This window comes from Oryctolagus cuniculus, chromosome 11 (assembly GCF_964237555.1).
Source record: "Oryctolagus cuniculus chromosome 11, mOryCun1.1, whole genome shotgun sequence".
NCBI lineage: Eukaryota > Metazoa > Chordata > Mammalia > Lagomorpha > Leporidae > Oryctolagus > Oryctolagus cuniculus.
In genome coordinates this window covers 110,252,846-110,265,653 of record NC_091442.1, presented here as the reverse complement: position 1 = coordinate 110,265,653, position 12,808 = coordinate 110,252,846, and the positions used below count along the sequence as shown (strand labels likewise).

The 12,808-nt window shown below is 48.5% G+C and overlaps 1 protein-coding gene across 9 annotated transcripts in view; it reads left to right on the top strand.

Annotated features, from left to right (window-relative positions):
• The first annotated feature begins 2,031 nt into the window (after positions 1-2,031).
• The window catches only part of PRDM4 (PR/SET domain 4), a 32,950-nt gene continuing 22,173 nt past the window's right edge, over positions 2,032-12,808 (top strand). The window contains exons 1-5 of one of the 9 annotated variants that reach the window (XM_070051321.1): positions 2,032-2,053; positions 2,509-2,775; positions 6,336-6,469; positions 9,372-9,557; positions 11,327-12,121. In XM_070051321.1, the coding sequence (XP_069907422.1) occupies positions 6,337-6,469; positions 9,372-9,557; positions 11,327-12,121 (1,114 nt within the window). In that variant the 5' untranslated portion in view covers positions 2,032-2,053; positions 2,509-2,775; position 6,336. 9 annotated transcript variants of the gene reach the window in all.

Below are 12,808 nucleotides of genomic sequence, written 5' to 3'. Positions count from 1 at the left end.
TGGCCTCTGCCACACAGAGGTGTATATAAAAATCAAGACAGATAAACATAGAGGTAAAACTGAAATTCTTACAGGAGCCAGTACAGCAGAAAACCGTTGTGACCTCGACAGGACACACAAACCACTAAAACAATTGAAAAATCTAACTTTATCAACATCAAAACTGATGGTCTTGAAATGTCTACAATATAGGGGCCGGCCCTGTGGCGTAGTGGGTAAAGCCACCGCCTGCAGTGAAAGCATCCCATATGGGCACCAGCTCGAGTCTTGGCTGCTCCACTTCCAATCCAGCTCTCTGCTATGGCCTGGGAAAGCAGTAGAAGATGGCCCAAGTTGTTGGGCCCCTGCACTTGTGTGGGAGACCTGGAAGAAGGTCCTGGTTCCTGGCTTCAGATCAGCCCAGCTCCAACCATTGTGGCCAGTTGGGGAGTGAACCAGCAGATGGAAGACCTCTCTGTGTCTGCCTCTCCTTCTCTCTCCGTGTAACTCTGACTTTCAAGTAAATAAATCAATCTTAAAAAAAAAAAAACTGTTCAGAAAGAACAGGCAATAAAACCATAACACAGCCATTGATAGGATATGTCACCAGTCTCTAGGCCCCAGGTTGGATGTGGCATTTCATGGCATGCTGTCTCTCACTGACTTCTGAAAATCTGACTTTCTTGATTTAGACTTCTATTTGTGTCAACAAGAAAGTGAAACCGCGGTGACCTGCCAACGTCAAGGAGTTGATACCACTCCTGACGGTTGTCCCAAACCTTGTGCCTTTGCCCTTTCAAATTAGATTGAATTTTATTAAAAATTGTATTTGAAAGGCAAAGTGACAGAGAGAGAGAGATAGAGAGAGTAAGACAGAGAGAGAAAGAGATCTTCCACCTGCTGGTTCACTCCCCAAATGGCTGTGGGTGCAAGGGCCCACGTACTTGGGCCATCTTCCACTGCGTTCCCAGGCACATAGCAGGGAGCTGGATGGGACGTGGAGGACCAGGGATGTGGCACCAGTGCTCCAGTATGTGATGCCAGCAGCGCAGGCAGCCGCTAAGACACTGCACCGCAACGTTGGCTTCAGACTGAATTTTCAAAAATCCCCGGTCTGCACATTGTCACAAGTCAGGACCTGTGTCTTGTTTCGAATGTCTTTTTTTTTTTTTTTTTTAAGTTTATTTATCTACAATGTGAAAGGCTGAGAGAGAGAGCGAGTGAGCGAGCGAGAGATCTTCAGCTGCCGGGGCATTCCCCAAATGCTGGCATCAGTCAGGGCTGGGCTAGGAGCCCAGAACTCAATCCGTGTCTCCCACGTGGGTAGCAGTGGCCCAGGCATTTGAGCCTCCATCGGTTCCTTCCAGGCACATCTGCAGGAAGCTGAATCCCAAGCGGAGAGGTGCTGGGAATGGAATCAGGCCCTCGGCCTTGCGATGCGAGCGTCTCACGCAGCCGCTTAAGCCCCGCCTCTATCCCCGTTTTTGGGCAGTCATTCAATAAATGTTTCTAAATGACAGGTTTCCCGGGACTGCTCTTCTGCTGGGAGAGCGCGTCGCCAGGCCACCTGCTGTACCTCACGGGCTTGGGAGCACTCCCAGTACGCCCAGCGTTTATCAGGGCTTAGCAGGACACAGAGGGGGAAGGAAAACAGAAGAAAATTTGTACAACCCCCCAGACGCCATCGTTTAGGATGGAAATCAGGGAAGCTAGTCAGTCTGTAAGTGTAACACATGGCGAGAAACATCCGGGATATAACCCCAGTTCCTCCTGGGAACGCTGCCGGTTTCCTGGGCTAAATCCTCTATTTTGAATGTTTGGGGTCTTCCTTGGATCCCTATTAGGGGCATTCGACGACTGGAACCCCGAATCTGTGGGACTCAGAGGCCTCAGGACACACCCGGGCGTGCAGAGCCGCCCGGGCGTCCCACAGCAGCTTCGGTCGCCTAGCAACCGAGGGTCGACCGCTCGGCGCTCGACTCGTCCGGGCCTGATCGAGAAGCGGCGCTCGGGCGCGAGCGTCTCCCGGCCGGGTCCCAGCGGTGCGCACGCGCGAGGCCGGATCGGGCTGAGGGTGGGGCGAAGAGGCGCGCGAGGGCCTCCGGCGAGGCGCGGCGGGGAGGGGCGCGCGCACGGGGGGCGGGGCGGTGGGCGCGGAGAGTGGCTGAGGAGCCGGAAACGCGCCGCGGAGGGTGCGCCCCGGACGAGGCGGCGGGCCGGGCGGGGCCGGGAGGGAAACGTTAGGCCGGCGGCCCTCGGGCCGCGGGGGTCGAGCGGGCGGGGAGGACTCTTAGGCGAGCGCCGTCCGGATGAGGAACAAAGCGGTGGGGCAGGCGCGCGCGCCCCCCGCGCGGCCGGCAGGTGGGCTGCGTGCGGGCCCGGGCGGGCCTGCGGGCCCCGGGCCGGCGGGCGGACGGGCGGACGAGCGGGCGGCCCTCGGGCAGCGGGGTCTGCAGCCCCGGGGGCGACGGGGACCGGGCCTGCGTCCCTCCAGCCTTTGGTGACCGCTCTTGTCCCCACCTACCCCAGGTTGGGCGGCCTCCGGCCCGACGCTTCCGGAGGACAGGCCTCGAGTGAGCCGCGGCATGCCCCAGCCCGTGGCGCGGTGCGCGCCCGCTGGCCCTCGGGCGACGCTGCGCGGCCCCGGGCGGCCCCGAGGACGAGTGGCCGCGTCTGTGCAGCGGTCGTAAGCAAGATGCGGTAGCACGTGAGCCTGGAAGGCAGCGCCCCATGCCGGTTCCCCGCCGCCCGAGCGCTCTTTTCTCTGACACTTGGCCCCAAGCAGGTGCATCACAGGTGGGTAGGCAGGTGGGGTCCGCGCTGGCGACATCTTGGGAAAAAGTACGGGGAACTACTGGCCAGGGTGGATGCCTTTGTTTTTTGTTTTTTTTCTTTTGGTGCCATTGGGAAGTTTACAGGTGCGATTTGCAAATAAGTTTGTAGGAAGCGAGACATCCAGAAACGGTTGGGTTGAAATGTGAATACTTTTTCCAGATAGCCACGGATTTATTGTTGGCTGGTCCACGCCTTTGTGCCTGTGTCTTTGAGTGTTTAATCATATCTTTACCTGGATTCCAAAGTGGTTTTTATCAGCACGCCTGGCTGAGTTTCCCTGCTGACCACGTGGCTGGGTTGATAGAGTGGGCAAATGAAGCCCTTAACTCGGCGATGTTTTAAAAGCACCGTGAGAAACTGGGCCAGGACCCCTACAGAAGCAAAACAGAGAAATTTTTTTTTTCCAGGACCCTTTCAAAAGCTGCAGGTTTAGAATGAGGAAGATCAAACATACGTTCCTTGAAATGATTGCAACTGTTGCATTCTGCAAAGTGGCTACATTTCAGTTAGCTTCTTACTCTAAGAAAAAGATGTGGAGTCAGCGACTGGGAAACGGCTACAGAGGTCAGTTAGAAAGGCAGAAGCTGTGGAAGTTTGCAGGAATGGTTTAGCTGCCCACCGTGCGGTGATCCCAGACCTTCCTGCATTGCTGCTTAGACTCCGTGTGAGACAAGTGGCTAGAAAAGACGGGCGCCTTGGCATGAGAAAATCCTCAGAGGAGCCTGTGCTGCTTCCTCCTCGTCCTCTGCCCACTCTCTGGGGTACTACTTAGTTACCTTTGGTTTGTGGCTGCTGAGGTCATCACATTTTAGTGACTTCCCAACCAAGCAGAAATCTGCTGAGCCTCTCACATTCAACTCTGGTTTGAACTGGTTTGAGAAGGCTTAGGAGGCAGCCTTGAAACACCATTTTGATTTTTATCTGGAGATTAGGTACACAGATGGATACTCAGAAGTTTTCAGAACGGGGGTTGAAACTAGAGACTTTTGATGGACATTTAAACATTTTCATACCCAGTTTGTTGTAGGGCATTATGGCTCCAGTGATGTTAGTGTTGTAGTTATGGGTGTAGCTATAAAAACATTATAGGAAAAGTTCGTTTTAAATTAGGTCAAGCCCAGAACCTTTCAAAATGAAGGTAGGTCCGGTTTCTGTAGGCTACGAGGATTTCTGTTCCTTGTTTGCCAGCCTAATAAAATGCTGCTGTGGTGTGCTGCCCCTCGTAAGGTGCACCTTTTACCTGTCTTTCAGGTAAGGATAAGAGTTCGCATTATTCCAGCCAATCAGAATACTTGAGAGGGCCACTCGTGACCTGAGTTGGCCTTGTGTTCTTTATGATGTCTGAGAGCTTAGTTTTATGACATAATGGCCAGGAATAAAGGTGAATTCTGTGGGTGTACAGGAAGCAGGTGTGTGGGGCTTGACATATACCTCACACTACGAGCAGGTGCTCCTGTGTGGGGACTGTGAAAGGCAAGACACTTCTGTGGTTTTTCTTTTCCTGATTGTTGTTAAGAGCTTGGGTTTCGTGAATGAGGTAGGTCTGCATTTACATCCCAGCTGTGCCTCTTTACCAGTTGTGAGATCTTAGGTTAAGTTTCTTAGCGTCTCTGAGCCTTCGTCTCCTCATCCTTTTTTTTTTTTTTTTTTTTTTTTTTTTGACGACAGGCAGAGTGAACAGTGAGAGAGAGAGACAGGGAGAAAGGTCTTCCTTTTGCCGTTGATTTATCCTCCAATGGCTGCCGCGGCCGGCGCACCGCGCTGATCCGATGGCAGGAGTCAGGTGCTTCTCCTGGTCTCCCATGGGGTGCAGGGCCCAAGCATTTGGGCCATCCTCCACTGCACTCCCTGGCCACAGCAGAGAGCTGGCCTGGAAGAGGGGCAACCAGGACAGAATCCAGTGCCCCGACCGGGACTAGAACCCAGTGTGCTGGCGCCTCAAGGCAGAGGATTAGCCTAGTGAGCCGCGGTGCCGGCTCGTGTCCTCATCTTGAAAGTAGAAGACAGAATCGTACCCACCTCACAGCAGTTAGGGAGGATCAGGAGAGCGAGTTACGTGCGAATCGCTTAGCCCATCGCCTAGCACGTGATAAGGGTCATAAATGTTAGCTGTTGTTATTTTCAGGTTGATTGGTTAATAGCATTGCCATTTTTTCTGAATTAAAAACCTATTTAGGCTTGCTGTCACTGCTGAAGAGTATGTAGTCTTATTTATTTTTATGTTTGAGGCAGGAAAAGCTCCTGTCCACACTGATTCACTCCCCAGATGCCTGGGATCTCGGAGCTCCATCCAGGTCTCACGGAGAAGAATGTGATACCCACTGTCAGGACTGGAGCTCGTTGGAGGCCTCCTTTGGGCAGCCTCTCGGGATTAAGACAGCTCTAAGACGGAAGCCTCTCAATTCTGAATTGGAACACATTTTGATAATAACCTCCGTAATGTTTTCAAATCAGTGTTATTTATTTTTGAGACTTTTTTTTTTTTACAAAGGGACCTCAAAAAGTTTGTGGAAAATCGGCATTCTCTTTTAGCTCCATGTTTCCGTGAACCTTTTGAAAGCTCCCTTGTAACTGCTGCGCAAGCTGGATTGTATAGAAAAGATTCCTCTATTCTTCAGCCTGCAAGTGTGGTCTGTAGACTTAAACACTGCTGAACTGCGTTTTTGCAGGATGTTCTGTGCTCTTTCACTGAACTGCTCGCTCCTTCCTTCCTTCCGTCCTTCCTTCCTTTCTCTCTCTCCTCTCTCTCTCTCTCAAGATTTATTTATTTATTTATTTGAAAGGCAGAGTTACAGGGAGAGGCAGAGGGAGAGCGAGCTCTTTGCTGGTTCACTCCCCAGATGGCTGCAATGCCGGAGCTGCGCTGATCTGAAGCCAGGAGCTTCTTGTGGGTCTCCCACGCGGGTGCAGGGGCCCAAGGACTTGGGCCGTCTTCTGCTGCTTTCCCAGGCCACAGCAGAGAGCTGGATCAGAAGTGGTGCAGTTGGGACTTGAACCAGTGCTCATATGGGATGCCTGTGTCTCAGGGTTAACCTGTACCACAATGCCTACCCTCATTATACCACTAATAATCTGGAATCAGATTCATTATTGCTTCAACTCCTGGTAAGGAGTATAGATCAGTAAAGGTTCTTAGAGTAGATTAAGACAAGCTGCCTAAAAAAGCAAAGGTTTGAAGTAATAAGCTCTTGGAGAAAATAGATGTTGTCGAAGGGAATGCTCGAGTGATTCTAATAAACCGTCATTCCCTGTGATTGCTTTACATGGCGTGCAGTGCATTTGGAACAAGACAGACGCCAAGTCAAATCCTATTCCTGCTATATGATGTTGACTGGAGATAGTTCCCATCTCTGAGACCCAGTTCTTTACTGGGTAGACTGTGACACTGGCTGTCTCCAAGAGTTGTGAGCACAGTCGGTCAAGCCTCTTTTCTCTATCCCCAGTGACTCAGGCTCTGTAGTATCTTAGCACAGTCACCAAGGTCATTCTGTTGCCTAACCTTTTGGATTTCTGTTTCCTAGGATGAATGAAATGAACCTGAGCCCAGTGGGGATGGAGCAGCTGACTTCATCCTCTGTGAGCAACGCCTTGCCAGTCTCAGGAAGTCACCTGGGGCTGGCTGCCTCCCCCACGCACAGTGCCATCCCTGCTCCAGGTAGGTGGTCAGGGGGTCCGCTGCATGGAGCCTGGAGGAAGCCAGCGCACTCTAAAGGGGAGAGGGAGAAGTCAGGCAGCCAGTCATGCAGGCAGGTGGCCGCAGAATGGAAGGAGGCGTCTGTGTAGCATCTGCAGTTCTAGGGAGAAGCGCTTGTTTCTCATAGTCTCTTTAGGGTTGGTAGCCTTTTGTCCAGAGTTGTAGTAGACTTGGCTTTTTATCTAGGGTGACCCGTTTGGCGCTTACCTTGGCTCTCTGTCCCTGGATTAATAGAAGGGAATCAGTTAAAGTCACTCGTGTTCTGGGGGAGAGGTGAAACCAGAGACACAGCTCCTGTGTGGAAGTCCCCATGAACCTCAGTACTCAGAAGAGCAGAGCAGGAAAAACTCATTCTTCCCCATCACTGTACTTTTAAAACCAATTTTTTCTGCCTAGTTTCCTTTTCATTTCCTATTAAAATGGAAAAGAAATGACTAACCTGTTGATAAGTATCTGTGACATTGTAATAATTGGACTTAAAATAGGAGCTAGTTCTGGGGAGTATTTTATGTATTTATTTTAAATTTTACCTACTTGGGAATCAGAAATAGAAGGGGGAGAAAGGGTGGAAGGCAAGTGAGTGTCCTCCAATCGTCTGGCTTCCTCCCCAAATGCCCACAACAGCCCTCACTCGGGCTGAAGCTGGGAGCGGGGAGCTCAGTCTGGATCTCCCGCCTGGGTGACAAGGACACAGCTGCTTGAGCTGTCACTGCTGCCTCCCAAGGTGCGCATTAGCGGGAAGCTGGAGCCAGGGGCTGGAGCTGAGTCAAATACAGGTACTCCAGTGTGGGCCGTGGGCACCTGAACTGTCTTAACGGCGAGGCTAAGTACAAGACTGGTCTAAACTAGGATCACTTCACATTCCTTAAGTCCCGTAAAAGAAAATTTTTAAAATTATTAGTTGTTAATACAGTTGATTGTCTCTTAGGCATTCCTTTTTAAAAATGTACATTTTTACTAAGGAGGAAAGCTTATTAACACCCAGGGGGCTGGCACTGTAGCACAGCAGGTTAAAGCCCTGGCCTGTAGCACCTGCATTCCATATGGGCTCCGGTTCAAGTCCTGGCTACTCCACTTTTGATCCAGCTCCCTGCGAATGTGCCTGGGAAAGCAGCAGAGGATGGCCCAAGTCCTTTTTTTTTTTTTTTTTTGACAGGCAGAGTGGACAGTGAGAGAGAGAGACAGAGAGAAAGGTCTTCCTTTGCCGTTGGTTCACCCTCCAATGGCCGCCGCGGCCGGCGCGCTGTGGCCGGCGCACCGCACTGATCCGATGGCAGGAGCCAGGAGCCAGGTGCTTTTCCTGGTCTCCCATGGGGTGCAGGGCCCAAGCACCTGGGCCATCCTCCACTGCACTCCCGGGCCACAGCAGAGGGCTGGCCTGGAAGAGGGGCAACCGGGACAGAATCCGGCGCCCCGACTGGGACTAGAACCCGGTGTGCCGGCGCCGCTAGGCGGAGGATTAGCCTAGTGAGCCGCGGTGCCGGCCATGGCCCAAGTCCTTTTACCCCTGCACTCCTGTGGGAGACCTGGAAGAAGCTCCTGGCTTTGGATCAGCTCAGCTCAGGCTGTTGCAGATATTTGGAGAGAGAACCAATGGATGGAAGACCTCTCTGTCTCTGTAACCCTGTCTTTCAAATAAATAAAATAAATATAAAAAATTTTTTTAAAAAATTGCCCCTGGTAAAAATGTGCAGATCAGCACTGCCCAGGTTGGTGAGTATTCATTATGCTGCTTAGGCACTGTAAGAGTCACTGCAGCTTTTGGCAAGTAGATATAATCTAAGATTAAAATTTATTAATTGTGAAGTATAGACTATGAAAGTGAATATGTACAGTTTTACATCTAACTTGAAATTATTTTCCAAGTAGAAGCATAGCTGTGAATTTTTTCTGGGGAAAATATTTTCATCTAAAATGGCAAACATAGGAGCTGGCATTGTGGTGTAGCAGGCAAAGCCACCACCACCTGTGATGCCAGCATCCTGTGTGGGTGCTGGTTTGTGTCCCAGCTGCTCCACTTCTGATCTAGTTCCCTGCTGATGGCCTGGGAAAAAGAAGAGGATGGCCCAAGTGTTTGGGCCCCTGCCACCCACGTGAAAGACCTGGAAGAAGCTCCTGGCTCCTGGCTTTAGCCTGGCCTAGCTCTAGCCATTGTGGCCATGTAGGGAGTGAACCAGCAGATGGAAGATGTCTTTGTCTTTTTCTCTCTCTCTTTCTAACTCTTTCAAATCTTAAATAAATAAAATGGTAAATAAAGTTAAAAAAATGACATTTACTCAAGGACTGCTCCTGAACACTTTATATTCTTTGCATTGTTCTGTATATAATTTTTAAACTAAGTCTTTTCCTAAAGATTTATTTATTTATTTGAAAGGCAGAGTTACACAGAGAGCAAGCAAGATCTTCCATCCACTGGGTTCACTCCCCAGATGGCCACAATGGCCAGGACTGGACCAGGCCAAAGCCAGGAGCATTGGAACTCCATGTGCAGGGGCCCAGGCACATTAGCAGGGAGCTGGATGGGAAGAGGAGCAGCCAGGACATGAACCAGTGCTCATATGGGATGCTGGTTTAACATGCTGCACAACACTGGCCCCTAAACTAGGCTTTTAATCATAGATTAAAGGTTTTGTTGTGCAGGACCAGTATTGGCAACTGGAAGATCAACTTGACATTTTAAAAGTAACCTGAGGACTAATACTTTGTTTAGCCCTGTTCGTAGATGTTTTTATAACTCTATCTAGGGATCAAAAGGACTACTAGGAGAGACTTCTACCCATTTGCAGAAACCTTTCTAGGAGTTCAGCCACTGTTAATACAATTTTTAAGTACTTTCTTCTTGAGGAAAAAAATTTTTTTGTAGGCCTGCCAGTGGCGATTCCAAACCTGGGCCCCTCCCTGAGTTCTCTGCCTTCCGCCTTGTCTCTGATGCTCCCGATGGGCATTGGCGATCGAGGGGTGATGTGTGGGTTACCTGAAAGGAACTACACCCTGCCTCCACCACCTTACCCCCACCTGGAGAGCAGTTACTTCAGGACTATTCTACCCGGTACGTGTTACAGTTTGTTCGGTTTCTCTATTAGATATTAATCTCTTTGGGGGGGAGCTTTGTTTATATTTGTGTACTTTTCCTCTTAGGATGTGCATGTAACACACTATGGATGCAATAGTTTGACTAAGATAATTTCTTAATTCACAGAAACATTTTCTCCCAGCATCTCCTGTTCTGCAATTATGCTTGTTATTCCTGCCAACTACCAGTCCTGCTAGGGTGTCATTGTTTTTTAAAGTTTATTGAATTCTTTCTCTGGTATAAAAATATTACATATTCATTTCAGGCAATTTAGCAAAGAGAGAGGTCAGGGAACGCTCCCAGTCATCCATCCATCTTTTTTGGTGTACTTCCTTCTTTTATTTGGGTGTGTGAGTTTTTACTGTTTTTCATAACTGAGGCTGTGTCTTGGGGAGGCATTTGCCATAGCAGGTCAGACACTTGGGACACATGCATCCCATGACAGAGTGCCTGGGTTCGAATCCTGGCTCTGCTTCTGATTTCAACTCCCTGCTCATGTGTAGGAGACCCTTTGTCTCTCTGCCTTTCATATAAATAAAAAACTTTGAAATACAGTTTAAAGAAAGACCACATTTTCCAGTTTTTATCTTTCCTTTATTATTTTTTTTCTTTGCTTTTACAGTTGTTTTCCCCTGCTGGTTTGCACAGTTATCCTTTTTAATGACACACTGCTTTCTGTTGAATGGGTATTTCCTGGTTTATTTTACAGTCTTTATTCTTGTGCAGTTTGGTTTTTCCGGTTTTTATTATTATTGTAACTAATGCTCTTCTGAATGTCTTTGCCTATAATATTTGCACAATACATTTATGGAAGATATTGCAAATGCAATTTCTTGTACAAGAGAACGTTAGCATTTTTGTTCTTAATGTACACATTTTTCAAAGGGGTTTCAGCAATTTATACTCCCACTGGCTGTGCATTTAAGACCGTTTCATGGGGCCGGCGCCGTGGCTCACTTGGCTAATGCTTCGCCTGCGGCGCCGGAATCCCATATGGGTGCTGGGTTCTAGTCCCGGATGCTCCTCTTGCAGGCCAGCTCTCTGCTGTGGCCCGGGAGGGCAGTGGAGGATGGCCCAAGTGATTGGGCACCTGCACCTGGCTTTGGATCAGCGCAGCACCAGCCGTAGCGGCCATTTGGGGGGAGAACCAATGGAAGGAAGACCTTTCTCTCTGTCTTTCTGTCTCTCTCTCTCTCTCTCTCTCTCTAACTCTACCTGTCAAATAAGTAAAAAAAGAAAAAAGACTGTTTCACCACACTCTCAAAAGTACAAGTTTCCAAATTTGTTTCGTTTTTACAACACAGGTACGATTGTGACTTTGAATACTTTAGTGTGCTGTGACAGTTTAATGAGTTGAAAATGATTAGATTTAATGTATTTAAGTTTTATTTTCACATGAGACATCTTTTAAACCATTTTTCCTTTTAAATGGTTCTTGTAAAGCAAACTTTAACATCTTAGGACTCAGGAATTGCAGCCATGCATGTAGTAAAACAGTGTTTAAATGATTAATTTCCAGTCAGCTTCAAAGGGTTGTTTTAGGATTTCTGAGTTTCAAGGGAAAAATTCAATTATGGTATGTGTATGTTGCTGTTTATAAAGTATATACATGTTGGTTAAGGAAGTAGATTGTTTTAACTTAGTTTTTATTTGTAAGGAAAATAGCTTATAAATAGCAACTTGAATTCCGTGTATTTAACAATGTGCTAACAATTGTCTCATGTCTCGCCTTTTCCATTTTTTAGGCATTTTGTCTTATTTAGCTGACAGACCACCTCCTCAGTACATCCATCCCAACTCTATCAACGTGGATGGCAACACAGCATTATCGATTGCCAATAACCCTTCAGCGCTAGATCCCTATCAGTCCAATGGAAATGTTGGATTAGAGCCAGGCATTGTTTCGATAGACTCTCGCTCTGTGAACACACACGGCACCCAAAGTCTTCACCCCAGCGATGGCCATGAGGTGGCCTTGGACACAACCATCACCATGGAGAATGTTTCCAGGGTGACCAGCCCGATCTCTACAGACGGAATGGCGGAGGAGCTTGCAATGGATGGTGTTGCGGGCGAGCACCCCCAGATCCCAAACGGCTCCAGAAGTCACGAACCTCTGTCTGTGGATTCTGTGAGCAGCAGCCTTGCAGCAGACACTGTAGGACATGGTGGTGTGATACCTATCCATGGCAGTGGCCTGGAGCTCCCCGTGGTCATGGAGACAGACCACATTTCAAGTCGGGTCAGCGGCATGTCAGACAGTGCCCTCAGTGACTCCATCCACACCGTGGCCATGAGCACCAACTCTGTAAGCGTGGCACTCTCTACCTCACACAACCTCGCCTCCCTAGAATCCGTTTCCCTCCATGAAGTTGGCCTCAGCCTAGAACCTGTGGCTGTTTCCTCCATCACCCAGGAGGTTGCTATGGGGACAGGCCATGTAGATGTGTCTTCAGACAGTCTTTCTTTTGTACCACCTTCACTGCAAATGGAAGACTCCAATTCAAACAAGGAAAACATGGCAACCTTGTTTACAATTTGTGAGTGTGCTTAGCCTTTCTCTTCTGGAAATGGTGTAAAGGGCTGTCATTGCTGAGAAGTTAGTCACAAAATCTGGCATTGATTAAGGAAATAGAGAAAGTAACTAGACTTTGGAATGTCCTTTGCCTTTTTATTGTTGTTTATATTAACGTGGGGCCTTTCCTTGAAGTAACCCACAACATACTTTTGTTCGCATCCTTCTAAAGAAAGGAAACATGAAATAGTCGTTTCTGTATTTTACAGCTAAGCTTAGCTCAACAATATAGAGAATGGTAGCGGTACACTTCAGTAAAGCTAGTCTGTGACACATATTTTTCAATATAAGACCCACAAAACATTAGAGCATTTTTATTTTTATAGCCCTATGGGAAAAGGTAGGTGGATATAAATGCACTTTTTCCCTTTGCTTAGAATGCATATAAATTACTGTAATTGGGCATGTAGAAGGTCTTTTTTAGTGGGCAAGGACAAGGATCATATAAAAACAGTCGTCTGTTGGTGTCACTGCGTGTTTCATTCATGCAGGAAATGTGTTGTACACCCCGACCTCTGTGATAGATGCTAGGGACAGAATGTTCTGCAGAGGAGTCCAAAGTCTGATGGGAAGCAGAGGGAAGTAAACAAGCTATTGCAGTACAGTGTAAGTGTGATGATGGTTAAACGCTGTGCTCAGGTATCCCTGAAGG